The 25,245-nt window shown below is 48.1% G+C and overlaps 12 protein-coding genes across 12 annotated transcripts; 6 read left to right on the top strand and 6 right to left on the bottom strand.

The window, feature by feature from the left end:
• Nucleotides 1-211: 211 nt before the first annotated feature.
• Nucleotides 212-1,186, top strand: VC83_04638 (uncharacterized protein; the record flags this gene model as incomplete). The annotated part of the gene is made up of 3 exons (XM_024468267.1): nt 212-295; nt 349-361; nt 414-1,186. The coding sequence occupies 3 exons, from the start codon at nt 212-214 to the stop codon at nt 1,184-1,186; spliced, it is 870 nt and encodes a 289-aa protein (XP_024322859.1).
• Nucleotides 1,187-1,324: 138 nt separating this feature from the next.
• VC83_04637 (uncharacterized protein) lies at nt 1,325-5,248 on the bottom strand (the record flags this gene model as incomplete). The annotated part of the gene is made up of 4 exons (XM_024468266.1): nt 1,325-2,427; nt 2,476-4,556; nt 4,610-4,758; nt 4,811-5,248. 4 exons carry the CDS (start codon nt 5,246-5,248, stop codon nt 1,325-1,327), a joined length of 3,771 nt encoding a protein of 1,256 aa, XP_024322596.1.
• Nucleotides 5,249-5,680: 432 nt separating this feature from the next.
• VC83_04636 (uncharacterized protein) lies at nt 5,681-7,462 on the top strand (the record flags this gene model as incomplete). The annotated part of the gene is made up of 6 exons (XM_024468265.1): nt 5,681-6,046; nt 6,131-6,225; nt 6,279-6,378; nt 6,430-6,611; nt 6,664-6,848; nt 6,897-7,462. 6 exons carry the CDS (start codon nt 5,681-5,683, stop codon nt 7,460-7,462), a joined length of 1,494 nt encoding a protein of 497 aa, XP_024322595.1.
• A 90-nt stretch (nt 7,463-7,552) lies between these two features.
• On the bottom strand, nt 7,553-9,527 carry VC83_04635 (uncharacterized protein; the record flags this gene model as incomplete). The annotated part of the gene is made up of 4 exons (XM_024468264.1): nt 7,553-7,718; nt 7,771-8,837; nt 8,888-9,041; nt 9,106-9,527. The coding sequence occupies 4 exons, from the start codon at nt 9,525-9,527 to the stop codon at nt 7,553-7,555; spliced, it is 1,809 nt and encodes a 602-aa protein (XP_024322678.1).
• A 439-nt stretch (nt 9,528-9,966) lies between these two features.
• On the bottom strand, nt 9,967-12,299 carry VC83_04634 (uncharacterized protein). Its single transcript, XM_024468263.1, has 4 exons — nt 11,608-12,299; nt 10,850-11,551; nt 10,497-10,796; nt 9,967-10,418 (listed from the first exon to the last, which is right to left on the bottom strand). The coding sequence occupies exons 1-4, from the start codon at nt 11,840-11,842 to the stop codon at nt 10,276-10,278; spliced, it is 1,380 nt and encodes a 459-aa protein (XP_024322677.1). The 5' UTR covers nt 11,843-12,299; the 3' UTR covers nt 9,967-10,275.
• Nucleotides 12,300-12,678: 379 nt separating this feature from the next.
• VC83_04633 (uncharacterized protein) lies at nt 12,679-14,494 on the top strand (the record flags this gene model as incomplete). Its single annotated transcript, XM_024468262.1, has 3 exons — nt 12,679-12,800; nt 12,858-14,316; nt 14,366-14,494. 3 exons carry the CDS (start codon nt 12,679-12,681, stop codon nt 14,492-14,494), a joined length of 1,710 nt encoding a protein of 569 aa, XP_024322674.1.
• A 217-nt stretch (nt 14,495-14,711) lies between these two features.
• On the bottom strand, nt 14,712-16,228 carry ATG4 (Cysteine protease; the record flags this gene model as incomplete). The annotated part of the gene is made up of 4 exons (XM_024468261.1): nt 14,712-15,111; nt 15,168-15,395; nt 15,454-15,622; nt 15,679-16,228. The coding sequence occupies 4 exons, from the start codon at nt 16,226-16,228 to the stop codon at nt 14,712-14,714; spliced, it is 1,347 nt and encodes a 448-aa protein (XP_024322673.1).
• A 703-nt stretch (nt 16,229-16,931) lies between these two features.
• On the top strand, nt 16,932-19,635 carry VC83_04631 (uncharacterized protein). The gene is made up of 2 exons (XM_024468260.1): nt 16,932-18,751; nt 18,808-19,635. Exons 1-2 carry the CDS (start codon nt 17,157-17,159, stop codon nt 19,250-19,252), a joined length of 2,040 nt encoding a protein of 679 aa, XP_024322676.1. The 5' UTR covers nt 16,932-17,156; the 3' UTR covers nt 19,253-19,635.
• Nucleotides 19,636-20,579, bottom strand: HTB1 (histone H2B). The gene is made up of 4 exons (XM_024468259.1): nt 20,297-20,579; nt 20,139-20,210; nt 19,998-20,085; nt 19,636-19,943 (listed from the first exon to the last, which is right to left on the bottom strand). Exons 1-4 carry the CDS (start codon nt 20,457-20,459, stop codon nt 19,853-19,855), a joined length of 414 nt encoding a protein of 137 aa, XP_024322675.1. The 5' UTR covers nt 20,460-20,579; the 3' UTR covers nt 19,636-19,852.
• Nucleotides 20,580-20,843: 264 nt separating this feature from the next.
• HTA1 (histone H2A) lies at nt 20,844-21,938 on the top strand. The gene is made up of 3 exons (XM_024468258.1): nt 20,844-21,118; nt 21,276-21,364; nt 21,424-21,938. The coding sequence occupies exons 1-3, from the start codon at nt 21,066-21,068 to the stop codon at nt 21,681-21,683; spliced, it is 402 nt and encodes a 133-aa protein (XP_024322525.1). The 5' UTR covers nt 20,844-21,065; the 3' UTR covers nt 21,684-21,938.
• Nucleotides 21,939-22,010: 72 nt separating this feature from the next.
• VC83_04628 (uncharacterized protein) lies at nt 22,011-22,833 on the bottom strand. Its single transcript, XM_024468257.1, has 5 exons — nt 22,650-22,833; nt 22,464-22,596; nt 22,334-22,412; nt 22,230-22,271; nt 22,011-22,171 (listed from the first exon to the last, which is right to left on the bottom strand). Exons 1-5 carry the CDS (start codon nt 22,670-22,672, stop codon nt 22,149-22,151), a joined length of 300 nt encoding a protein of 99 aa, XP_024322526.1. The 5' UTR covers nt 22,673-22,833; the 3' UTR covers nt 22,011-22,148.
• A 158-nt stretch (nt 22,834-22,991) lies between these two features.
• Nucleotides 22,992-24,807, top strand: KGD2 (2-oxoglutarate dehydrogenase complex E2 component). Its single transcript, XM_024468256.1, has 4 exons — nt 22,992-23,292; nt 23,345-23,686; nt 23,739-24,131; nt 24,180-24,807. The coding sequence occupies exons 1-4, from the start codon at nt 23,062-23,064 to the stop codon at nt 24,474-24,476; spliced, it is 1,263 nt and encodes a 420-aa protein (XP_024322540.1). The 5' UTR covers nt 22,992-23,061; the 3' UTR covers nt 24,477-24,807.
• The last annotated feature ends 438 nt before the right edge of the window (nt 24,808-25,245 follow it).

Here is a 25,245-nt window from a genome sequence, read left to right as displayed (position 1 = left end):
CATGAATTCGGCAGCCGCGTGAAAGTTGAGCGAGGCCTTTCGGAGTAAATATTGTTCCGTTATCAGTTATCAGGACTTTGATTGTGGGGTGCCGAGGTTGACCCTCAGGACGTCAATGCCCCCCCAGGCGGCTAAGAACATATAAGGTCTTACATGCAATCTACAAAATATCATAGCTAGGCACGGCTTTCGTGCCATGATAGCATTCGCAATGGCAACTCAACTTCTGCAACTTCCCGAAGTGACAAGGCTCAGTTCCCGTGTTATCCGAATTCTGGGCGGCAATCCAGGAAAGGTGAGTGCTTCGATCGCAGTCTCCAATGACAACCATCTGATAACAAGTGCAAGTTTACGCTCCAAGGTATCTATCTGTCTCTGCTCTGTTTAGTGAGCAGATAACTCACACTGGCAAGGGACCAACACGTACATCGTCGGAACAGGCCAACAGAGAGTTCTAATAGACACGGGTGAAGGACGCCCGTCGTGGATTAAAGCCATCCAGGCCGTTCTTCTTGCCGAGAATGCAACAATAGGTAGCACTTTAATCAGCCACTGGCATGGTGACCATGTAGGAGGCATAAAACACCTCCGAGAAGCATATCCGGCAGTGAAGGTCCATAAACATCGGCCAGATGATGGCCAGCAGAATATCTCAGATGGCGAAGTATTTAAAGTGGAAGGGGCAACATTACGTGCCGTATACTCGCCAGGTCACACCCAAGATCATATGGCACTTATTCTGGAGGAGGAGGATGCCATGTTCACGGCGGATAATGTTTTGGGGCATGGCACTGCGATCTTCGAGGACCTCTCAAGCTATATAACCAGTCTGAAGAAGATGGATACTATGTTTGGCGGTCGAGCATACCCAGGGCATGGAGATGTCATCGACAATGGCAGGGCAAGGATCTCAGAGTACATTCAACACAGACAACAGCGAGAAGATCAGATTCTTCAAGTCCTAAGATCACCAAACCCATCGGCAAAGGGGAGCAATTTTGAGCAGAAATCCGGCTGGGCCAGCATGGAAATTGTGAAGGTGGTATACAAGGATGTGCCAGAGCACTTACATGTCCCGGCTCATGGGGGGGTTATGCAAGTTTTATACAAGTTACAAGACGAAGACAAGGTCGTCGAGGACGAGTCAGATGGAAACTGGAGGATACCAGAAAAGGCAGCTTTGTGAAAATGGAATTCATGCCCAAACCTAAGCACTATAAGATTGCACCCTTTTTGCAACCAATTAATTCAAATCTTTTGTGCCTATATAATTACAGTAGCACTAACGCCGATTATATTGTATACCCACCAAATCTTTCTGCCATCATTGAAGTAATTTCTCTGCCTTTCCATCAAGTCTTTGAGTCGAAAACGCACAAAACTTATCCTTAATCGCAACAACTTCGTAAGTGCCTTCTTGGGATGCTTGCACGGTTTTGCTGTGCTGAAATGAGATATCGTGCTTTGTCTCCAACACCTGAGACTTGTGTCCTTTTCGTGCGTTTGTGCTTCTGGTATATGTAAATTCGAAAGGCGGCGTCCCCCAAAATTCGAAGAGGATCTGTGCCTGTCCGCCCTCATGGATATCAACTGAAACCTGCCTGCCTTTACTAATCTTCACGCTTGGCATCTCGTGGATCGTCTTGGTGATGCCAATCTTGGCCTTGCACTCACTAGCCCGATCCGAGATGGAAGTGATAGTGAAGTTACCAGACTTTTCTGCAATGCGTCTGAAATTCGTACTTGAGGATTTGGCTTTCCTTTGTACGTCGCCAAAATTGTAGTAAACATCAAAAGGCGGCGTGCCGGATAATGTGTACGAGATCCGATCCCCAACACAATAATCCACTTTAGGTTCGAGTGCATAGATGGTTGGGACATCGAATACCTGCACTTGAACCTTGGGGGCTCCATATTCTAGCTTTGTTTGGCAGCCACGTGAATCGCGGACCTTGCGCACGCTCAAATGATGGGCCCCAAGCGACAACACCCTATGAGGGATACGGAAATCGTAGTGGTTGGAATCGATGTTGGCGAGCTTTACCGTTTCAGGTCGGGAACTGCTCTGGTGCTTGATATCGATCTCCAGGTAGAAGGGAGGTAGGCCGTGCAATTCAATCGGAATGACCTCATCACCAGATTCTTCTTCTTTGCAGTATTTATAAGACTGGCCTGGTTTCAAAAATGTGGCCGAGGGTTTCGGGTTCACCGTTTGCTGAACTGTTAATACAGTGTGCTTTTTAAGGTCATGATCGTAGGCGTTATCAGAAAGCTCATTGAAGGCATATGTCTGAGAGCCGGCCTTGCTCGTATCCATCGGAATGGTTACGCTACCCAAGGCGGCATCAATTTCTTTGACATTGACGGATTGCGACCCACGGTCAGGCTTGTGGTGGTGTTGGTACTTGAGATGGTATGGCGGGGATCCTTCATGTTGTTAAAAATAGTTTCAAACATTTTGAATGTCTTGCTTACCGGTGATTTTTATTTCCATTGCGTCCACATCACCCTCACAAACTTCGCGTTTCACGTATCTGTTGCCTTGCTGCTGGATTCCCGAGCTATCGGAAATCCTAAGCTGTGGCCTAGCAAGCCAGTTCACCTCAAACGAGGAGGCTAACTCATCAACAGTGCCAGGGCATTGTCTATCATGGACGCTTTCGAGTTTGTAAATACCGCGTCCATTGATTTGGATGTAGTCATTGCTGCTCCGCTGTTTCACAACCTTCTCGATCTTCGATGTGTCGTTCAGGTTGCGGTACGTTATCGTCCAGGGAGCCTCACCCTCCAGTCGAAGTGGTAAATCAACGATTTTATCCTCCAGCGTCATTACGGACCTCCTGGACTCAATCTGAGCCCAGGACGCTTTCGGTCGCTGCCGTCGGACGTTTATCCTGATTTCGTCATTGAGAAAAATCTTGCAGCCAGTTTTGTCTTGTGTGCTCACAAGAGCAAGGGAATAGTCCCCGCCACGCGTCAGTGGGTCTGTGGTAATTGTATACTGGTATGCATTGATGTCTGACTCTTTATGTTTCTTCCGCTTCCCACCGTAGGCTAGCTCATATTCAAGTGTGAAGGGAGGCTCGCCAGATAATAAGACTTTAGTTTGAACCGGCTCGTCGATGCAAGCCACGACTTGGTCAAAGCTGACAAAATATGCAGATGCTGGCGGCTTCACGTCTTGCTCGAGGGTTAGTTCAGACGAAGATAGCGGATGGTCCTTGTACACAGCATCGTCGATGCTTGTAAAGCGGTAAATGAAGTGGCCAGCCTCCCTAGGTTTGAGCTCTAGCTGATGTCTCGAGCCATCAATTTGAATCTTTTGGCGCTCAACCTTTTTATTTTGTTCAACTTCGTACCTGACCACGAACGGTGGAGTGCCGCTCAGATCCATATCTACCATGATCCCGATTGAATTGTCGGCGCATTTGTCGTGGATATCCTCCGACAAAATTGCCAAGTCGGGTTTTGGCGGATTCATGAGTAGGACCGACGATGGTTCTCGGATTTCGCCTTCACAGTGTTTGCTCGAGATGCTCAGAAGGGTATAAAGGCCAGGCTTATGAATGGGGGGTCGTTGACGTGAAGAATTCGTAGTAAACTCCACAACAATAGACTCGCTGCCGTGATCGCCATTGGCGGCAAGGGTATCAATAGGAGAAAACCGATAGGCAATCACGTCGCCGTATTGTTCGGAGGATCCACCCGAAGAGCCGAGTTTGATAGGAAGCTCTGCCGAACGCCCACTAGCAACTCGTAGCTGGCTATCAGATGAGACCAGGTCCAGTTGCGCAACAGGTCGCTCGTGAACTGTGAATGCATGTTCGAGGTGGGTGCCTTTGGAATGGATAGTCTCGCCTTCCTCTCCTCGGGCTGAGAAGTTTGCTATATTACCAGTGGCATCGTGTATTTCGTCAATAGAATACAGCCAGCGCCCAGAGGACGCCATAGATTCATTCAGCCGCACATCTATTGAGTGTAATCCGCCCCAGGACATATCTTCCTCATAAGTAGCAGCAAACGTCGAGGCACGAGTTGCGCCTAAAAGTGGCGACACCAAATCTTCAGGCTGAAGGCTTTGGAAGTGGAAGCTTTCATCCATTTCATTGATTCGTCGGCTGTATACGATTTTCAATGGAGGGGTACCAGTAACTTGGATTGTTAAGTCAGAAAGATCACCGATACATTTATCTGCCACAGAAGGCTGGATCACTGCTTTGGGGCAGAGAACAACCAGTGTATCAGACATGCGGCGTTGGACGTCCAGATCTGACTTCTCCATGACGATCTGTAATCTGTACAGACCTGGCTTTTTGATGGCATAGTCAAGCGTCAACGTATTGGAGTCTCTAGGGCGTCGTTTCTCAGCTTGTTTCCTGAGAGTCTGTAGTTCCTTTTGTTTAATAATTATAGACTCATTTTTGCTCGTATCAAAGTCCAAACGAAGAAGTTCGATATAAACAGGATCGGTCTGGTTTAGTCGTATGGGTAACTTCACAATCGAATTCTTGTTTTCAATGCAAAATGTGAGGCCGTCTGGATTCAGCGTCACAGAACTATCATCGAGTAAGCAAATGGGGTGGGAGGAAGGGGTCGGTGCTGGACAAACCCTTCAGGCAATATATTGATGATCTGCTTGCCCATAATCAGGGAAGAGTTGTGTAAAATGCTAGCTGGCTTCACCCGATTTTCGGATATGGATAACTCGCGGTCGTAGAGATGCCGGGCCACAACAGCCAGTCCAGCTTCAATTGGTATCTTTGTCAAGTCGTCAGTAAATGAGAATAGTCAGATGGGGTCCTCTACTCACTGGAACTCTAAACATCAGCATGCCGTTCACGATGGCGTGGATCAGGAATATCCCAGTTGTGGCCGTGTTGGACCATTCCAGCCAGGGTATCCGCAATTCTGGAAGCCCGTACAAAACGATCCCATCCAACGCAACCCATTTTATAAAAAGCCAGAACGACTCGGCTTCATCTTCAACAAGATTTGACCAATCGTAAAGACGCCACGCTAATAGAGCAATATACAAAGCGCAGACATATAGCCGTTGGCTAGGTGCATCTAGCACCGTGAGAGGAATTAAGGGTGAAGATGTTGTCGTGGGGGCTCTAGCTGAGCGAGATATAGCTTGTAATTGAATTCGAGACCCTTCTCCTCCAGATGAGAGTGTCTTCGAAGCTGTTCGCTTCTGGCTTTCTGGAGTCGAAGGGTATGAGGACCTCAGACGAGGAGTTCCGTTCATGGCATAGTCTTGCGAGGGGTCTTTTGAGGTCCAAAGGGACACTCAGTCCAAGCTATTCGAAGACGGTAGAAAGCGCAATATGACCTGTATATTGCAAATAGCATGAGAGTTCTTTGCTTCGATGGCGTTCGTTGGCGGCGCTTTGTGATGTTGACAGATGTTGACGGGTTTATTTTATTTTAATAGGTTGGTGCTGCATGCAAGCACCAGTAGACGCGCCGACCGACGCGGCGACAGCAAATGGCCAGGGTGGTCTGTGCTGCTTCAGGCACGACGTACTCGCTCAACTGATTGCCCTCCACCAACAAACACATGCTTCATATTTAACAGAGGTCCAATATACCCATAACTATTACATCTATAAAGGATTTATGGTTTTTTTGTAAGGCCATTAGTCAATCACTACATCATGGTCAATCACGATCAAATTGAATGAATATGTCTGGCCGGTTCAAGCTGAGTAACTCAAGCTCACAGGCTCCTCGAAGGTCCGCTCGCCATAAGACCAGCGAAGGGACAACACCAGCCCCAGAATTCGAGGCCGAAGGGAACGCAGCAACTCACAGCGTTGGCACTTCCTCTGAGCCTTCACAGCTGGAAGAAAAAGAAGACATAACATGGGAAGCCGGTGCTCCAAAACTCGAGGATAACCCTCATAAGCAAAGGCCCAAAAGAGCATCCAAGCGCCCTCAAACCTCAAGGTGTCATATAGACGACCCTCTGGATTTTATTACGAAGGCAACAACAAAAGCAGACCTTGACAAGTGGAAAGGGTGGTGCGAGGTTGAATCGGAGCCTGTATGTAGTCTCCTGTCTTAATCCTCTGGATACGTCGTATCGTGCTCCATGGGGACTTGTTCACCATACTTATCACTCATTTAGGCCTTCTTCAATGTAATTCTTCGGCACCTCGGGGTGACTGGTATCAAGGTCCAGGAAGTATTTAGTTTGGACGATGAGATGCTAAGTTTCCTGCCGTTAGTGCCTTTCGGTGGAGTATTTGATTATGGACACTGACGACTTCTGATAGGAAGCCAATTCATGGACTGATTTTCCTTTTTCGGTTCGAGGAGGATGACCCAGCGATGCAGGAGGCAACTTGCCCGGACAATATCTGGTTCGCAAATCAGGTGTGTTGCGTTGATCTCTGATTATGAAGTACCATCTAACTCTTGTCCCAGACTATAAGCAACGCATGCGCGACTATCGCCCTGCTTAACATAGCAATGAATACCCGGGGAGTTGACCTTGGACCAACCTTGAATGCATTGAAGGATTTCTCAATGCCATTAACTCCTGCACTTCGCGGATACACTGTCGGCAATCACGACCATCTTCGGAAAATTCATAATTCATTCTCACGGTAAGTTCGATCATCCAATGATATACGGAGGCACTAATAATACAAATCTCAGGAAGATGGACATGCTCAATTCCGACTTATTCCTTTCAAATGATTTTACATCGAAGGCCAAGTTACCAGGGAAAACGGGAAAAAATATCGAACAAGAGCAGGCTGGTTTTCACTTTATTTCACTTGTCCCAATAGATGGCAAACTATGGAAGCTAGACGGGCTAGAGAGGCAACCCATGAACCTTGGTAAGGATAATTTCTCTTTTTAAAACCACGCCTCTAACACTCGTACAGGAGAATACGTTGGTGACGATTGGATGGGTCTCGCCCGGTCTATTATTGAAAAACGTATGCAGAAGTACGACGGAGATCAATTTGAGTTCAGTCTTCTTGCACTATGCCAAAGCCCTCTACTCGCCGTTCACAACGATCTCGCGGAAAATATCCGCACAACATCCGCTGTCGAGGAACGGCTTGCGAATTTTCAACCGGACTGGCGAAGTTTCGTCGACAGCCAGTGTTTGGAAAAAACCCTCACGGGGCCAAATGGCTCCTATAGTATCACCGCGCAACATTTGGAGTCCGTGCCAGCCTCTGCTCCTATTCTACAGGATATTCAAACCTCAACTATCACGACGGAGCGCCTTCTTGACCTCTGGAAACAGCTTTCTTATTCACAGGCGCAAATGAGAGCTTCATACATTGAAGAGGAAACAGCCATTCAGCAGGACGAAGAAAGAGCAGCAACTCGGTGCCACGACTACACTCCCATGGTTAATACTTGGCTGGCTGCACTCGCTAATAAGAATGTGCTCAAATCCCTAATAAATGAGGCATCACATAGTTACGACCATGAATAATTAACGAGGTTAACGGGACACGTCCAGGTAGTGAAATTCTCCAAATATGTCTCTACTCGAATATAGCATTGTTTTTGCCATGCAGCCATGCTAATCATCGGGGTATTCGTCCCGTATATTTGACACAAATCTGTGTCTCGAGCCATCCCAGCGCTTGAAGAATCTCCCGGCCAGACTCATCAGCGAAACTGGGTTATCCGGTTCAATCACTTCCACGTTCTCCTCGGCCACACAGCGAATACTAGTATCTTCAACGCTAATCATCTTCGTCAGCGTGCATCAATATGTGGAGATGAGTGAGGTCTTACAGTGCGTGATAAAAACTCTGGTGCTGTCCTTTGCGCAGCGTGTCGACGTGATTCTGTTCCATCCATCTCGAGTTCATTGTACACTCAACATCCCATCCCGTAATAACTGCCGTGTAACCGTATCTTTTGTGTTGAAATACCTGGCCAACTTCGTACTGGATCTTTCCGTGGGGTTTTTGGCTTTCTCGTCGTCTGAGTTGCTTCGGCATGATATCACTTGCTCGTATAACTCGGATTGCTTCGACAAGGCGTGCGAGGTCGGTACGCACCAAAAGGCTAGGAGATGCACAGATATACTTCTCCAGGAAGACGCCATCCATATGATAAAGGTTCTCAAACCGTTCTAATATTATAGGAATAAACTGTACCTGGTCAATTGAAGCCGCGCGTCCGGGTATACTGGAGAGTATGAAGTTCGACCAGAGAGCTGAGTAAAATGCGTTGTCCATATCAGCAAATGGGTTTCCATACAGTTTAATAGAAGCATGGTCAGTATTGTTTGCTCCGTTTCTACCGAGGCCTCGAAACTCATGGATGGTGGTAAGTATACTCTTCGAGGTGCGCAGTGCAATCCTTCGCGTGCTCATATGGGTAAGAAAACGAGGGAAATCATCCACTTGCACACCCCATGCCACCAGTTGATTTTTGAGGTGTTCAACTGGGACCTCTCTATCGGACCTATAGGGATCCAGGTACATTGGTTCTGGTGGGCCTAAGCTTGTTTTTTTAAGTGGCCCATCAAGCGTCTCCCCATTGTTGGGGGAAACTACTGCGTGTACATGATTTGGAAAGTCGCAACATCCGGCATCCAGCCCAAGCCGGCGAGCTACGGCACAATATATGGCTGCGGATATGAGTGGCAGCGAAGGGTGGTTTTCTTCTTGTAGCGCAATGCCAATAAAGTTGTTTTTGAGATCTCGGTATTGTAATTCAGAAGCCATGCCAGTGAGGTCGTTGTCTTTGAGAAAGCGGGCGGTCACAAGTGCTTTGCGGCGCTGAGATAGGTCGTAGAAATCAGCGTGGGCAGCTTCCAGCTTCTTAGCTAACTTGTCTAGCATATCCGATATCTGGCGCGAATTATCAGCATCCAGAAAAAATAATAATAAATCACACATACTTCACAGAGATCCCCATTGCGGTCATGCAACACAAACATGTCAAAACAGCCCAGGGCACGTTCTATAGAAATATCATCTCCTCTACTCAGTCTGTGCCATTCGTCGAGCGCCTTGGCTCTGTGGATATGATCGAGGACAGAACTGCTGTAGAATCTAGTTGTCCAGTTAGCTCTTCCAGCTCCCAATATATGGATAAAATATGCTGGTTAATACGCACCTCCTCGCAAGTACATCGTCCGTATCGGTTTCTGCCTGGCAGTTTCGCAACAAAATATCTTTGGCATCGTAGCCAAACTCACTTATGTCCTTCGTCTTATCTATGCGCCCTATTTGTTCGGAAAGTATGCTGTCTAATAGCTCAGAGGTACGGGTATCGATATTTTTTCGGTAAATATAAAGCTTTTTCCATTCCACATCGCTAACGTCGCCGCCAAATTTCTGTTTAATTCGGTGTTTGGTGTCCCAGTAAGTGAACTCGGTGCGACAATAGTACCGCCAGAGTAGGGGTTCTTCGCATAGTCTGGCAAACCGCTTGGACGCTCGCCGTATGCTGAGTATGGTTTGCTCGGGGCTCAGGTAGTAAAGAATTTGATCCAGCACTTCATCGGGGAGGTCATAGATTGTTGTTGTTGGTGCCATGGTGGAGCTCGAAAGTATGTACAACTTATAAATGAGTCACTTGCTTTGTTAATACATGGTGTATATTGACCTCCGCGGTCCGTACCTTCTTTGGGATATTGTCACTGCCATAGTAGGCGTATCATTGTTGTGATTCAGTATCAGGTAGCAATATTCAGGGTGACGATAGCATGTTGCTCTTCGTCGTAGTTGCGGGTTTGGTTGGTATTTGGGTGCGACTACAAGAGCCGAATCCTCCAGTTCGTTATCTTAGCGTAGTATGGGGCAGCATGCCCATCAAGGTAACTTACCCCGCCATCGATGATGACCTTTATTTGTTATTGTACTTTAAGATGATTAGTATAAACCTCATAGCCTCGGGTTTACATATTCGTTTGTAATTGAGTATTGGCTCGTGTTTGATTCAATGTCGTCCCTTAAGTTTAATGTCGACAGTGGATTTATTTATACTCGTGATATATTTATTCCGGCGCACTAATAAAATAATAAAAATATAATTTAAATGAATATACGCGCCAGGCATGGAGCCCAGCCAAAATATGTACCATGCCCGCGTCATAGCAACAAAAAAAACCATATACCCTATATACAACTCCATGCTTGCTCATACTACAATTGCTATACCCACGAGAAAGATGCTTGTAATATGCCACCCCTCCACGCCGCGGCTATGGAGTACTGTACGACATCCCTCCAACGTCCCAAGGCATGATCAGGGGTAACTGCTGCCACATAGTACCTGCCCCGACTACATCACCAAGCACTTCACATTGGCGAAGTCTTCGCCATACAACTCAACGCTAGCTGCGATGTCATTCTCCTGCTGTTTGGCCTTTGTTTCCTTTGGGAAATATTTCTTGAGGAAGACCATCAGATTCTTGTCGACACTCGCTACAACCAAGTCAGCACCAGTTCGGACTATTAAGATGGAGAGCCACTAATAGCAAAGGCCAATTGGGTATCACTTACAGGCATCTGCTTCCAAGACAACATCTCCTCGACAGAGAGGACAATGTTTAGAATTAGCATTCTGCATCTCGATCATGCATCGTATGCAGAAAACGTGGTTACACTTCAATCGAACAGGTTTGTAAGATATGGTGAAGCACACCGGGCAGAGGTAATCGTCCAGCTGTGGGACAATGCGGATTATCTCGTTTGAAACCCCAGCACAGACAGCCTTGGCCATAGTTTCAGTCATGAGTAGGTCTGACTGTATCAGGGGAGGAAATGCCGTCTTGGCACCGAGAGATGTTCTCTTGTCAAATTCTAACCGACATCAGTATCAAGTATTCATATAATATGGGGGGAGGGATGCCGACTTTTGAGAATTTTCGTGACTGCAAGTTGATTGATTTCCTGAAACTTCAAATTTCGTAGAAGCGTAACATTGATCCGTGTGAATCTATCAAGAGCATCTCGACTGTTAGCGAGCTTGAAGGACTTTGGTAGATTCAGCTTGGTAACTTGCTCCTGAAACCACTTGAGCTGTTTCAATGCCACATTGCTGTCCCTACTGCCGCGATCAAACTCATTCGTCGAGAAGAACACCCCGGCTTGGAGATATAAGTCGAAAATTGTCCGCCAGCGACCCATATCGGTCTTATTATTTTTGGCGGGGAAAGCCAATTTTTCAATTTCGTCTCCTAGAGCCTTTATCTCGTCTGTCATGGCCTTTTGCTCGGCCTTTTGAATTTCATCCAAAGAAGACACTTCGTCCTTTAGCAGCCCAAAAAACTCGATGTCAAATGTCAGAGGCACCTCCACCTGCTGGACATCAGAGTTGGCATCTATGGAAGGCGTGGTAGAATCAGCATCCGCGCTAGGCATAGCATCTTTAGACTCGACGATGTCTCCAGACTGGCCAGCAACAGAGCTCTGGCCACGTTCCTTTGCCTGTGCATCTGCAAGATTCCGTAGGTACTGCCGTGTACTGGGTGATAGAGTAGCATCAATGGCGATGTCGCTTCCTTGAGTCCGCTGGATATAAAGAGTCAAGGTCGGGCGGAAGACATCAGAATCGCCTTCGACAATAATTGTAAGCTAGAGTTTGGCTATGGACAACAGGTCACGGGCTTACCTGCGAACTTGTATTTGAACCCTACGGGTGTGCCATCGTTACTGTTTTGATCCTTCTGGTCGCTGGACGGCACCAAGAGACCCAGAGTCTGGGCATCTAAACCAAAACTTCTAAGCTCACGCTCTACCTTCTTAATACATTTCTTCAGTTGGCCATAAGGTATCGCAGCTTCGACCCAGTGCGGTGGAAAGCCTTCTCGCTCCAGGGCCTCCTTGAACTCATGAGCGAACTTCATGATAGAGGTAGGTCAGTAGGGCGCCAGTGGAAGCTCTGATAATCATCTGGGAAGGACCGCTCAGGATGCGCAGTAGTTATCTGGTATCTCTTTCTGGGTTGATATGTGCGTCGCAGTCTTCCTCAGTCTCTCTCAACACTTTTTTTTAGTGACGGGGGAGCATAGGTATAACTCTGTTCTTCGTTACCATGCCCATGCTCATGTTGGGAAATGCTGCGCGTGACCGTGTGGCAAGTCTATAACACTGAGGCGGCTTTGTTTGTATTTGGGAATTATCTTGGCGTAGTCGAAGTTTGTACGTACTGTCAGGATAATTTAGGTGTTTGATGCGAGGTTAAGTACTTTTGATGGAAGCCAGTGGCGGTTCTAGATCTTCTGCTTCCAACCTTTTTGAACGATCATTCATGTACCTATATTAGGTAATATCCACGTGAGTGACATTGTACTAGCCTATTTGGGTCTAGAATTTACTAGTGGCGTTGACTCAACAGTGCACAACTTTAACTTACCTATATATTAGGTATATCTCCGTAGTACAAAGTACTCGGTACGTACTCCGTACACACACACAACAACATTTGGCGATAACGACCAGCTATCTCTATCAGTGCGGGCGGCGTCCACAGTTCTCCTCATATAAATAAATCATAGGGTCTATGAGAAAACGATTTTACCTTCTGTGACTGGAGCAAGAAGGGATTTTTATTCAGACGTTGGTCCTTGTCCACCAGCTGTGAAACCGTGACGCGCTATAAGAGCCAAACTTTATTCTGCTATTCTGCTTATTCATATCGACAACACCAACAGAGCCGTTGCATGACTCTGCCGCGGACAGTATGGGCGCACAGCAGTCCTCGAACCAGCAAAAGCCCAGCCAGCAAGGGGATGCCGGAGGCCCCCATGTGAAGACCTGTTATTATGAGTTACTCGGCGTGGATCGCCAGGCCAGCGATGATGAGTACGTAGATTGAAGCAGTTTAAAATTTGTCCGCAGCAAGAGCTGACTGGCGTCTAGGATCAAGAAAGCGTACAGAAGGAAGGCCTTAGAGCTGCACCCCGATCGAAATTACGGAGATGTTGAAGATTCCACCCGACTATTTGCAGAGGTTCAATCAGCGCACCAGATTTTATCTGATCCCCAAGAACGAGCCTGGTATGACTCCCACCGAGATGCGATACTTCGAGATTCCGATATTGGGGCTGGCGACCACTTCGAACACGATATGCGGTTCACTAGCGCCACGGACCTGACTATTCTGATGGGGAAATTCTCGCCGAATATGCCCTTCACAAACAGCTTGGACGGCTTCTATGGAAGGCTTCAGTCCGTGTTTGAAGCCCTCACAAAGGAAGAAGATGCTGCATGCAACTGGGAAGGCCTGGACCCGATCGACTACCCGGACTTTGGGGCTGCTGAATCTAGTTATGACCATGTCGTCAAGCCGTTTTATGTTGCATGGGCCAGCTTCTCAACGAGAAAGTCATTCTCATGGAAAGACGTGCACAATTATGCGGATGCTCCTGATCGTCGAGTTAGACGACTGATGGAAAAAGAGAATAAGCGTCTACGAGACGAAGGAATCCGGGAGTTTAATGATGCTGTAAGGTCGCTCGTAGGCTTTGTGCGGAAACGGGATCCTAGATACATCCCAAACACACAGTCCGAAGCTGATCGACAACAAGCACTGAGAGATGCGGCAGCAGCTCAGGCTGCTCGCTCGAGAGCTATGCGCGAAGCAAAGCTAAACGAACACGTCCAACCTGCATGGGCACAAACTCGCTACGCTGAAGAGGAGGGAACCTTCTCGGACTCTGAAGCATCAGAAGAGGAAGTAGTAGAATGTGTTACGTGCAACAAGATTTTTAAGAGCGAGAAACAGTATGAAGTCCATGAAAAAAGCAAAAAGCATATCAAGGCCGTTCGAGAATTAACACGGCAGATGCGGAAGGAGAATAAACTCTTCCATTTGGATACACCAGTTGATGCTGCGCTTCAATCTATCCCAGAGAATTCTGATTCCGAGGCCTCATTTCACTCATTGCAAGATGCTACTGATGACGACATTATACCTGTTGTTGGAATTGACAAGGCTGATCCTGAGATTGGTGCTGGCAACGACGACCTTACTGGCTCTGACCCGTCTCCGAAGGAGAATGAAGCGGACCGCGGCCCTATAGAAGAATCTACTACGCCGGCAATACCAGAAGATGGCACGGATGATGATGATTATGCACCCAGGGAGCAGGTGGAGGATAGGATATCTGGGCTTCCCAACCAGGAAAGGCCGAAAACAGATGGTTATATAAAACCAAATGTAGTCGGCAATGAGACACGGGCACTCGATAACATCTTAATTTCTAGCGACAGAGGTACAGACGAACCCCCCACGGAAGAAAATAAGAAGCTTGGGAAAGCAAAGGCGAAACGTGCAAAAAAGGCCGCCCGCCAGCAGGCCGAGGATGATACCCAAAATGTAAGAATTAACTCCATTCAACCACCGCCAATGCTAACAGTATCACAAGAATACATGCGCTACCTGTAATAGCTCCTTCAGTTCTAAAAACAAGCTCTTCGATCACATCAAGGCAGAGAAGCATGGCCTGCTTGTTCCAAAGCCGAAGACTGGTGGCCGCCGCAAGACATCCCACTGAAAACTATAAGTTGCATTGAAGAATAGTATACAACTTTATAGGTATGGCTTGAGGCTCTGAGGTCATCATATGCCAGGTACCCCACATCACACAGATAGCACCGCCACTCCTCAAAGAGTCCCTGATCTCGGTAATCGGCATATTCCCGACTTTATATCGTATCTGGGCGTGGGTGACGGTTAATTCGAGGTTTCAGGTCGAACGGCTCCCTAGCTAATCAAGAATGGGGAGGTTCTTCGCCGTAATCTTCACTGTCATCCTCGTCGAAGGATTCGACATCGTCAATGGCGCCGTCACGCTCGTGACTCAGGCTCTGTTGAGCCGGATCGTTGTCGGCGATATGCACGATACCCTTGCCAGGAAATCTCTTAATTTCATCGGACCATGCCTCCCAATCTTTTTCATCTCGGATAAGAAAGCCAATAAGCATGCTCGGGTCCATCTCTTTGATGTCCAACCTTCGTAACCGTCGGGTATGGCAGGAGTCAATTTCTGCAGGGGTATACTCATCAACATCTGTATGAAAAGGAATGGCAGCCATGGTCTGGTGCGGGTCAAGGTAGAAGAAATGTGAACCTTGAACTCCAACAAAATAATGAGAAGAAGACGGGCGGCCACTGATATTGACTGTCAGAGAGTGTATCGAGTAAAACGGGGGCCGGTGACAACATACCCTGCAATCCCCACTGATTGTGGCATCTGCAGTGATGCTTTTAACGCCTCCCAGTAAACGGGAGTAACTTTATCTATACCTAGACGTGTCCCCACAAGTATAAGGGTAGGTTTGAAGTTCACACCATCAGGTTTGGCAACACTCATGAAACCATCCTTGTAAACGTCCGATCCGTCGCCAGTGATATAGACTCTCACATCTGCTGATTCGTGGCGTTTTGCCAGTTCCCTTTTGCGCGACAATTAATATTTAAAATACGTGATCTTAGATATGTGGATAGGCTTACTGTATACATCGCGCTGTGGCCGATGGCCCGAACCACTGCCCGGGATATTTACCACAAGCTTCCGCGCCATGTTCAACAAACTTGTGGATGGAATACGGCGCCCTAGGGTCATCTGCGAAGAGTGACACTATCTCCCGTTCTTTGTCTCTGCCCACACCACGACGCCAGCCTATGGAGTGTCAGACGTGGAACGTCGTGTTAAACTATAAGTTGAAGTATACGTACCTCGAGAGAGCCGCAGTATCACCATGGAATTGGCCAAAAGACTTTGCCCCGACCTGATCATACAACCCCAGCCAGTATCTGAAGAAAATCCACCCTGATCGCTCAGTTGGCTCCGCAGCCGGACTGAGAAGCTCATCGTAGAGGACGCTTTCGGGTCCTCTGACCTTGGAATAACCGGAAAGCCAGTCCGGTAGGAAAACCGTAATTTAGATTCGAAGTCGTCAAGGAATGCAACTGGCCAACCTCCATCTTCAACATCTGTTCCCTCTTGAAAAAAGCCGGAGTCTATACCTCCACCAACGCTTTCCGGAGGTGTAACCGCTTGTATTGATTTCTCGACATCAGTTCGTTTTTGTGGTGTTTCGTGAGAGCTATCATGTGAAGGTAAGTCCGTATCACCAGGAGCAGAGGCGTGCTTCGACATAGAGGTGGCCGTATATTGATCTCCTAGACACCACAGTGGAAGATCTGAACTGTCGAGGTTGGTTGGTGCTGGATCCCAAAGATATTGTACAATGCGCTTGTAGCGGCTGAAATCTACAGCCGCCATCTGGTGGACGGGCTTTGAGGATGTAGCCCAAATATTGCGGTGGATATGTTGTTAGTCGCACGCATACAAATCGCCGTTCAGCATTCTATTAGGCAGCTGTAGGGATTCAAAGATGTGGATGATACCAGGCAGGTGCTGGGGCAGGCGTAGTTGAAGTGCAGTGGAGCGCGTCATGTCTGTCACCCGGCATGCTACAGCACGTACTGTACGACATTGCCTAGTACGATAAGGCATCGTTATCTTAGTATGTTTGCCAGGATACTCGATGGGAGACGACACAATGTTTATACGGTCCAAGGGTTCTCGTTAAAGTATACATAAAACATCTCCAGAAATACTGTTTTCAGTGCAGTATTCCAGGAGCTTCTTCACAGACTGCGCAGCCCGATTGTTCTGGCGAATTTATTGTGGTGCGGTAACTTATCGGAGTCACTTCAAAGCTTTGCCGGAGGCCGCAATTTCAAATTTTGTTTCTCAACACCTTTAAACCTCAGAGAAAATGATATAGATATCAAGCCTACGATGGTACGCTCAAAGAAAGGCCCCGGGGGAGGGGGAGCAGGCAAAAGCAATGGTAGAGGACAGGGTCGACGAGGTCGTGGAGGTGGTCGTGGTGGCGGCGGTGGCGATGGTGGCAGGAGGCATGTTGACGACGACGATGGAGCAAATTTTATCCCATTTTCTGGCGCGAGTACACCTGCATCACATCCACAAGGTCAGTGGGATGGCCCTATAACACTTCCTACTAGCACATAACGAACGTACTGCCACTGACTTTTTCGAAGGATTCTCTTTACAAGCGGAGGCTTTAAACACTCAACGCCACGAGCCCTCTAGATTGTCCAATTTGCGACTACGGGATGCAAAGGTCAGCTTTGTTAGTGGCAGTATTCTTCCGCCACCCGAAACACGAGGCCCTGAGACTGCTATGGAATGCATGTCCCTTAAAGAATCCGACAGCGACCTTGGAACGGGTGGGGTTATGGACTCTTCAGAACAGGCCGGAAATACTCCAGACGATGAGGAAGGAAGCCATGAAAGTAAAGAGCAAGATGCGTTTATTATCGATACGGAAGGCAACCAATCTATAGAAACGAACCTGCCACCCCCCCAGATTCGATCATCGTCACCAACACCCTCAAACTCGAGCGAGGAAGTCATATTGTTCAGGGGACGAGGTAATAACGGCCAGTTCTTTGGGAGCCTGCCATCGACCGGGCCCAAGCCTTCGAAAACCCCCTCCCTACGCACCACAATCAACGATGACGTGACGATATACACCGAAGACAAACAATCCGCTATTGAGAGCAGTTTAACTACAGATGTGCTACATTTATCTGGTGACAGGACCCAGGCTAAAGGGAAAGGGAAAGAGAAAGGGCATTTGCCCGAGACTCCATCTACCGACCGTGTGGATTTTCAGAGCAAGTTATCAAATTCACTTGATACGCCACCCTTGACCTCACGAAAGAGTCGAAACGGCAGCGGCCGCAATCGCAAAATTCGAAGCGTCGAAGATGAAATGATGAACGATTACATCACAAATCTCGAAGAGCAAGGCTTGTATGTTTTGGGGCTCGGCAACGGAAGGGAGCTTGGTGACAACGACAACGACATATTTCAACAACGTGACTCTTCTCCTGATTCTGACATGGAATTGTTGGAAGAGAACTTGGACCCCTCGGATTTTCTCGACCAGGATACTTTGGAGCTCCTAGATGAAGTTTCTGGTCCCATTGATGCAGTCCTGTCAAGGCGAGACGCTAAATCTGGTCTACAATATCTTGTTGCTTGGAGTGAGTACATGAGCGACAAGTCGGGATGGGTTCCTGCGGCAGCGGCAGCGTTATTGACACCCCAGGCGCTAAATCTAATTGGAAAATTCGAGGCCAACACAAAGCTAGTAACGGAGAGCTTAGATGGCGACGCTGACGATTCTGATTCGGCGGATGATGATCTGACTGAAAGTACCGATTCCGAAGACGATGACATGGATCTTATACAGCGGCAGTTTGACAATCTAAACGATGAAAAAATGGCAAGGCTGCTAGCGAAGCAATTCGAATTTGGATTCGACTCCTCGGAGTTGGCTTTGTTTGACGGATTAAACGAGCCAAGCGGTGGCAGTTCGTCAACCGCCCGGAACCGCAAAAGGGAACAATTTCAACTCAGAGAGAAGGTCTCAAGAACGCACCAGAGTGGCTTTCCTTCAGCGACTAGGCTCGCAGACGCATATGATGGTTTCGATGTCATGGATTTTGAGCGTCCTAGCTTGAAGGGTCGCAAGGGTAGGCTACCTTTCGACGTTTCTGATCCGGAATTAGAGGCATCAATGCAGTCCGCATGGGAGAACGATCGAGTCAAAAAGAAGCAGAGGAAAGAGGACCGCGAGCATCGCAGAGCTTTGGGGGTCTTGGGTATCCATCCCGACAAACCTGACCTCAGTATGAAATACAAGGAGGGCATGGGGATCATGGCGATCAAAGAAGAAATCAGGTTGTTTTTAATTGGCAAGAACACTACGTACGCAGACACCCCATACCCCTTCAAAGATGGAGATACTAATCCAATGTTCTTAGGCTCGCTTTGCCTCCTATGGATAAGAAGGACCGTATAGTGGTCCATGAAATCGCCAATGCCTTCAACTTGAAGTCAAAGTCTGTCGGTGCCGAACGAAAGCGATTCCCTGTACTTTATCGCACCCATCGGACATCTGCCTACAATGAAAATGTTTTCACCTCTGTTGAACGAAGAATCTCTCGCCGATTTTTCCCTCGCATGGATGTCAAAGGCAAGAATCCTATGGCCAAGACAAGCTCAGGGTTACGCGGCACTGCGGGTGGTTATAAGGACGGAGATGTTGTGGGAGGCTCCGCGCCAGAGTTGGGAGTCGAGAATAGGGGTAGGGCAATGATGGAGAAGATGGGATGGAGCAGTGGGACTGCGCTGGGCGCCCTGAATAACAAGGGGATATTGCAACCTGTATCGCATGTTGTCAAGACTACCAAAGCTGGGCTGGGATAATATTTGTTCGCTAGACCGCTGTCTATATATACCAAAACTGTATATTATTTCAGTGTTAACTCCTCACTGTCTTTAATCGAAGAATTTCTTCCAATATCCATCCTGGTCGCAATGAGATGAAAATGTATGGTAATCTGAAATATTCGGTATCCGAGTGTTCTGATCATGTAGAATCCATATTTCCAAGCAAATTGTTCTCAAATGATGTTTCTACAACTGTGCTCGATCGAGGGAATCGTAGTTCGTCATTTCAAGACTCGGCTTGTTCGAATTCCAGTGCAGTCGCCGAATAATGAAAAATGCTGTCCGAAATCCGGGTAGCTCTATCATGTTGCGGTTCGTTCATCACTTGGATCAAAGATGTCATAGTGTTTCAAATGTGGCCTTCAGCATTCCTAACCCTGAAGACGCTTATTGTACAGCCACGTAACCCATAAAGCAGACCCTGAAGACATTTGCCCCCGTAAAAGCACACCATCCATAACGCATTAAAGAGACCCGACCAGATCGAGCCCATGCTGGCCTTATCATCTGATTTAGATGACTCCGAAGACCGAACATATCCGAGACCCTGTGTAAAACCCCGCAAACAGAGAACATTTATTTCGCAGAAGACGAGTACTTGGTGACGGCCTTGGTGCCTTCCGACACGGCGTGCTTGGCAAGCTCTCCTGGGAGGATAAGACGGACACTGGGGGGAAATGTCAGAATTGGTTAAGTGTATGAGTTTACAATATATACGTACGAGGTTTGGATCTCCCTGGACGAGATTGTGGATTTCTTGTTGTATGCGGCAAGCTTGGACGCCTCAGTTGCGACGCGCTCGAAAATGTCTGGATTGTGTAAGTAATTTGAAACGAATATGCGAAAAGTGATGAAAGCTTACCATTGACGAAGGAGTTCAGGATAGACATGGCACGGTTGGATATACCAGTATCCGGGTGGACCTGCTTGAGAACTGTGGTATGTTAGTTATGAACGTGACATTAAAGTGGCGCGATGGGTGGTTTCGACGCGTTTTGTGGGTTTTGGTTTGAATCTCACCTTTGTAGATGTATGAAGAGTAGGTCTCCTTGCGGGTCTTGGTACGCTTCTTCTTCTCGCCAGTTGCGGCGGTCTTCTTTCCGGCATCCTTCTTCTCAGCGGGAGCCTTGGCTGCTGGGGCCTTTGCGGCGGGCTTCTTCTCGGCGGCTCCCTTTGGTGGCATGTTGATGGTTTTGGGGTTTGGGGTGAAAGTTGAGAGTAGAATTGAGATTTGATTGAAGTTGTAGACGTGGGACGTGGGCGTTGCAGAGTGTGGGTGATAGATGAAGAGAGGAGAAAGAAGGGAAAGGGTTGACGGAGATGGAGGTCCTGCCACTTCTTATACCTCAGAGAAATGCGCGGTGGTGATTCGGGTACGCGAGGCACGTATTTGGCGCTAACCAGAAACAGAAGCGCGTTTCGACATCATAACAATTGTTTAGTGGGGGGGGCGCATCAACACACAGCACCTTAAGCGATCGCTGATTGGCTCGATTAGCTGCCATCCCCTCATCCCCATCAGCCCATTCGCGCCATTCGCGCGATTTCACAGCTTTGGCCCTTTTGGCTCGCTATCTCAGAAGCGAGTGATCCCATAAATCACCCATATTGGTGACAGTCTTATAAAGTTCCAGCAACTCCCACTTCACTCCGCCTTTCTTCTACCTTTTCCTCTCTTCATCTCTCAACGACCACATCAACCCACCACGACTATACACGCTTACTTCACCGCTACTCTCCAATCATCAACACCACCCTCAATTTTCAAACCCCCCAAAACTCACTCAAAATGACTGGAGGCAAATCTGGAGGAAAGGCGTCTGGCTCCAAGAGCGCGCAATCGTAAGTTCACTCCCACAACCACCTCACCCAAACCTCATCCAAGATACTTGAAGCAATTCGCCTGTCTATGGCAATTGACTTCAAGAATCATCCGAGTCTTTTTTGGATTGTCGATTTGCTTTATCGAGTTCACTTTACTAATTTGTTCTTCGTACAGCCGTTCCTCTAAGGCCGGTCTCGCGTTCCCCGTCGGACGTGTCCACCGTCTCCTTCGCAAGGGAAACTACGCCCAGCGTGTTGGTGCTGGTATGTTGCCTCTCTTTACGCGTTTTATCATTGGAACCCATTACTGACGCGTCAAATAGGTGCCCCCGTCTACCTGGCTGCTGTCCTGGAGTACCTCGCTGCTGAGATTCTTGAGTTGGCTGGTAACGCCGCTCGTGACAACAAGAAGACCCGTATCATCCCGCGTCATCTGCAACTCGCCATCCGCAACGATGAGGAGTTGAACAAGCTTCTCGGACACGTCACAATCGCACAAGGTGGTGTCCTACCAAATATCCACCAGAAGCTTCTCCCCAAGAAGACCGTCAAGGGCAAGGGTGCTGGAAGCCAAGAGTTGTAAACGGTTTTCTTCCTGGGTTTCTGCAATGTTCTCGCTTTCATGATAATGGGGTGTCGTCCGGGATATGGGCTCACGGCTGCTTTTTGCGTTTTTTTTTTTTAAGGTTGTACAATAGGTCCATGGCAATGGGTCGGGATTGATTTTCAGAATCAATCTTATGAAACTATCAATATTTCAAATGACTTTCTTCGTGACGTGAAATATCAATTGCTTGCTTTCCCAAAATCATCCAGCGTTTATTTAGACGCGTGAATCTCAAATCCGCAGGTCCATATCTGGCAACAAAAACAGGCGCGTTTACTCTCATTTTTGCCGCACGATTCCATACCTCGCAACCCGATCCGTAAATAAAGACAGTCACAAAAACTGGTAAAACATTGTGCATTTGAAGCTCTTAATTCTCTATATACAATGAGCAGCCTCCCACTGCACCAAGCACTGCACCAAGCTCCATCTTTATGATCTCTATAAGTTCGTGTTGGTAGGGGCTACGCATGTAATTAGTTTGTGTCCCCATGAATGACCAACATAGCAATTGAAACTTACGCTCAAGGGTAGATGGTGGAAGGTTGCGCTCGTATTTGGAACCTGTAGCACAATTTCAATCAGTATATGCCCGTCCCATATCGATAACTGAGGCCTTGACATACCTCCTGGGCTTGTCGGTACACGGTATGGATCTGGGTGCTTCCATTTCTCAAGCAAGTCTTCTGTTTCCCTGAAAAGCGCCTGCGAGTCTGGTAAGTACTCGCTCGTTCGTTGCATTGAGCAGATGCTTACCCTCTGTTGCCGTGGGTCCTTGATGTTTTTATTGGTCTCGAACAACGATCGGAGATAGAGCGCTTGGCCTCTCCAGAGGTATCTGTGGACGGACCAGTCCAAAGCAAGCTTCAGGGAGCGTCGGTATAACGACCTTTATTTGTGTCAGTCGGCAATGTCATCTATTAGATGGGGGGGAACTCTTACGACACGACTTGAGTGTTCGACATGGCTGGAGCTCTCACTTGATGTCACTCTTCCTCAACAGGCTATACTTTCAGGGTGGTCGTATGGTACTAACAACGTAGAGCAAGTTGTCAATGCCCCAATTGTTCAATGGAGGTGCAATGGCTTTCGTATGGACACAAGGTAGCGGCTGCGAAGTGCCATCCAAAGTTGCGCTTCACAACCTTGACCAATCCAATAATTCATGCCTCAGGCTGCATTTCGGTCCGGACATAGTATCACCCGATGATACTTTGTTTTGAGACAACTGGGATTGGGTACGGAGTAACCGACCGATTACTGAGGCTTTTAAAATTGTAGTTCCTACAACTTACTCCGACCAATTTGTCGTTCCTCATTGCCCCTTTCATTCCGTTTTCAACAATCACTCAACATGTTCTCCCGTCGGATCTTGCTCGCCTCGAAGGTGCTGCGAGCACACCGGGCACCACAGATGCGCTATGGATTTCCAATTGTCCAGCAGTTCAGATCCTACGCCGACACCATTGTCAAGGTTCCACAGATGGCAGAGTCCATTTCGGAAGGCACATTGAAGCAGTTCTCGAAACAGATCGGAGACTACGTGGAGCTGGATGAGGAGATCGCAACAATTGAGACTGACAAGGTCACTATTTACAGCTCTAGTATATGTCACGCCAAAGCTTACTTACTGACAGATTGATGTCGCTGTGAATGCACCCCAGGCCGGTACTATTAAGGAGTTCCTTGCACAGGAGGAGGACACCGTGACCGTTGGTCAAGACCTCGTCCGTTTGGAGCTTGGAGGAGAAGCACCGGCAAAGGAGGAGTCGAAACCTGCCGAGCCCAAGGAGGAGAAGTCGACGCCTTCGGATTCGAAACCAGCACCAAAGGATGAGCCAACCCCACCCAAGAAGGAGAGCGCTCCTGCACCAGCACAAGAGCAGCCAAAGAAGGCATCCCCTCCACCGAAACAGTCCGGGTCCAAGGCAGATGGGTCGAAAACTACTTCCACAACGGGTAACCGTGAGGAGCGCCGCGTGAGTAGCTTGGGTCTATACTAGTTGGGTTACTGATACTGATTTCTCTCAGGTCAAGATGAACCGCATGCGTCTGAGGATTGCTGAGCGTCTAAAGCAATCGCAAAACACTGCAGCTTCGCTGACAACGTTCAACGAGGTTGACATGTCTTCGCTCATGGAGTTCCGCAAGCTCTACAAGGATGATATCCTGAAGAAGACCGGTGTCAAGCTGGGCTTCATGAGCGCGTTCTCGCGTGCCTGTGTCCTTGCTATGAGGGATATCCCGGCCGTCAACGCTTCCATTGAGGGACCAAACGGCGGTGATACCATTGTCTACAGGGACTACGTGGATATCTCCGTAGCTGTTGCAACGGAGAAGGGGCTTGTCACTCCAGTTGTCCGCAATACTGAGGGCCTGGACTTGGTTAGCATTGAGCAGGCCATCGCGGATCTCGGCAAGAAGGTGCGTAGTATGACTAATAGTTCCCGACTCTGACTAATATATTGCTAGGCCCGCGACGGCAAGCTCACGATTGAGGATATGGCCGGAGGAACATTCACCATCAGCAATGGCGGCGTCTTCGGTTCGATGATGGGTACCCCCATCATCAACCTTCCCCAGACAGCTGTGTTGGGGCTTCACGCCATCAAGGATAAGCCAGTTGCTATCAACGGGAAGGTTGAGATCAGACCGATGATGTACTTGGCGTTAACCTATGACCACCGTCTGCTGGATGGCAGGGAGGCAGTCCAGTTCCTCGTCAAGGTCAAGGAGTTCATCGAGGATCCCCGTCGCATGCTGTTGTAGATTTAGCGTAGCGATGCTGTTGTAGTCGGTAGCGGCGAGCTTAGTTGGGGCTGCGGTATCCAACTTGGATGTTGGAGAGATGTATAGTAATAGAAGTTGCGCATGGTTCGGCTCTGGCGGGCTCAAAATCATATGTATTAGATGGTAATACAGGGGATGTGCCTTACTTTTGCTACGCGGGGAGGTCGTGTTTAATTGTGCTTGTGTTTATGTGTTTGTCTGGTGAGAAGTGCCGCAGCGGTAGTCGTCCCACGTCCGCGGGAATTTATCTTTACAGTAGAGGAGCATTAATTGTTGGGATGCATTCACAACAGTACGGATATTTCCCTTGTATTTTTCATTGTTTTGCGAACAGGCTCATGTATTCATAGGGTCTAGTTTGTATGTATGGTTGTGGTCGAGTCCATAAATATCATGATATCATGATACCATGAACCCAATACCCATCCAACAACACACCTGCACACAATGTGATCTGCCTGCACAATATTATACAAGTCGATGCTGTGTCGGATGAAACGGAGATATGTCCATATTCCCGGCGTGGCTTCCTTCATCTGGTGGCTGCAGAGCTTCCCTCGATAAGGCTGGGCTAAGCTGGACTGTTTGGTCATCCAATACCAGCCACATGTGGTGCTCCAGTACCGGCCACTACAACCCCGCAAACGGCAGTTGGGGGCGTCGGAGGTGTACGCGCCATCACAAGTGAGGTATCGCAAGCCAAGCGAGCTATGATCCCTTCACTTCCCGTGCTTCCCGTTGTTCTCCA

The sequence above is a fragment of the Pseudogymnoascus destructans genome (assembly GCF_001641265.1).
Source record: "Pseudogymnoascus destructans isolate 20631-21 unplaced genomic scaffold scaffold_15, whole genome shotgun sequence".
Taxonomy (NCBI): domain Eukaryota; kingdom Fungi; phylum Ascomycota; class Leotiomycetes; order Thelebolales; family Thelebolaceae; genus Pseudogymnoascus; species Pseudogymnoascus destructans.
The sequence above is the reverse complement of the archived record's forward strand: the minus strand, read 5'-3'. Positions and strand labels throughout refer to the sequence as shown.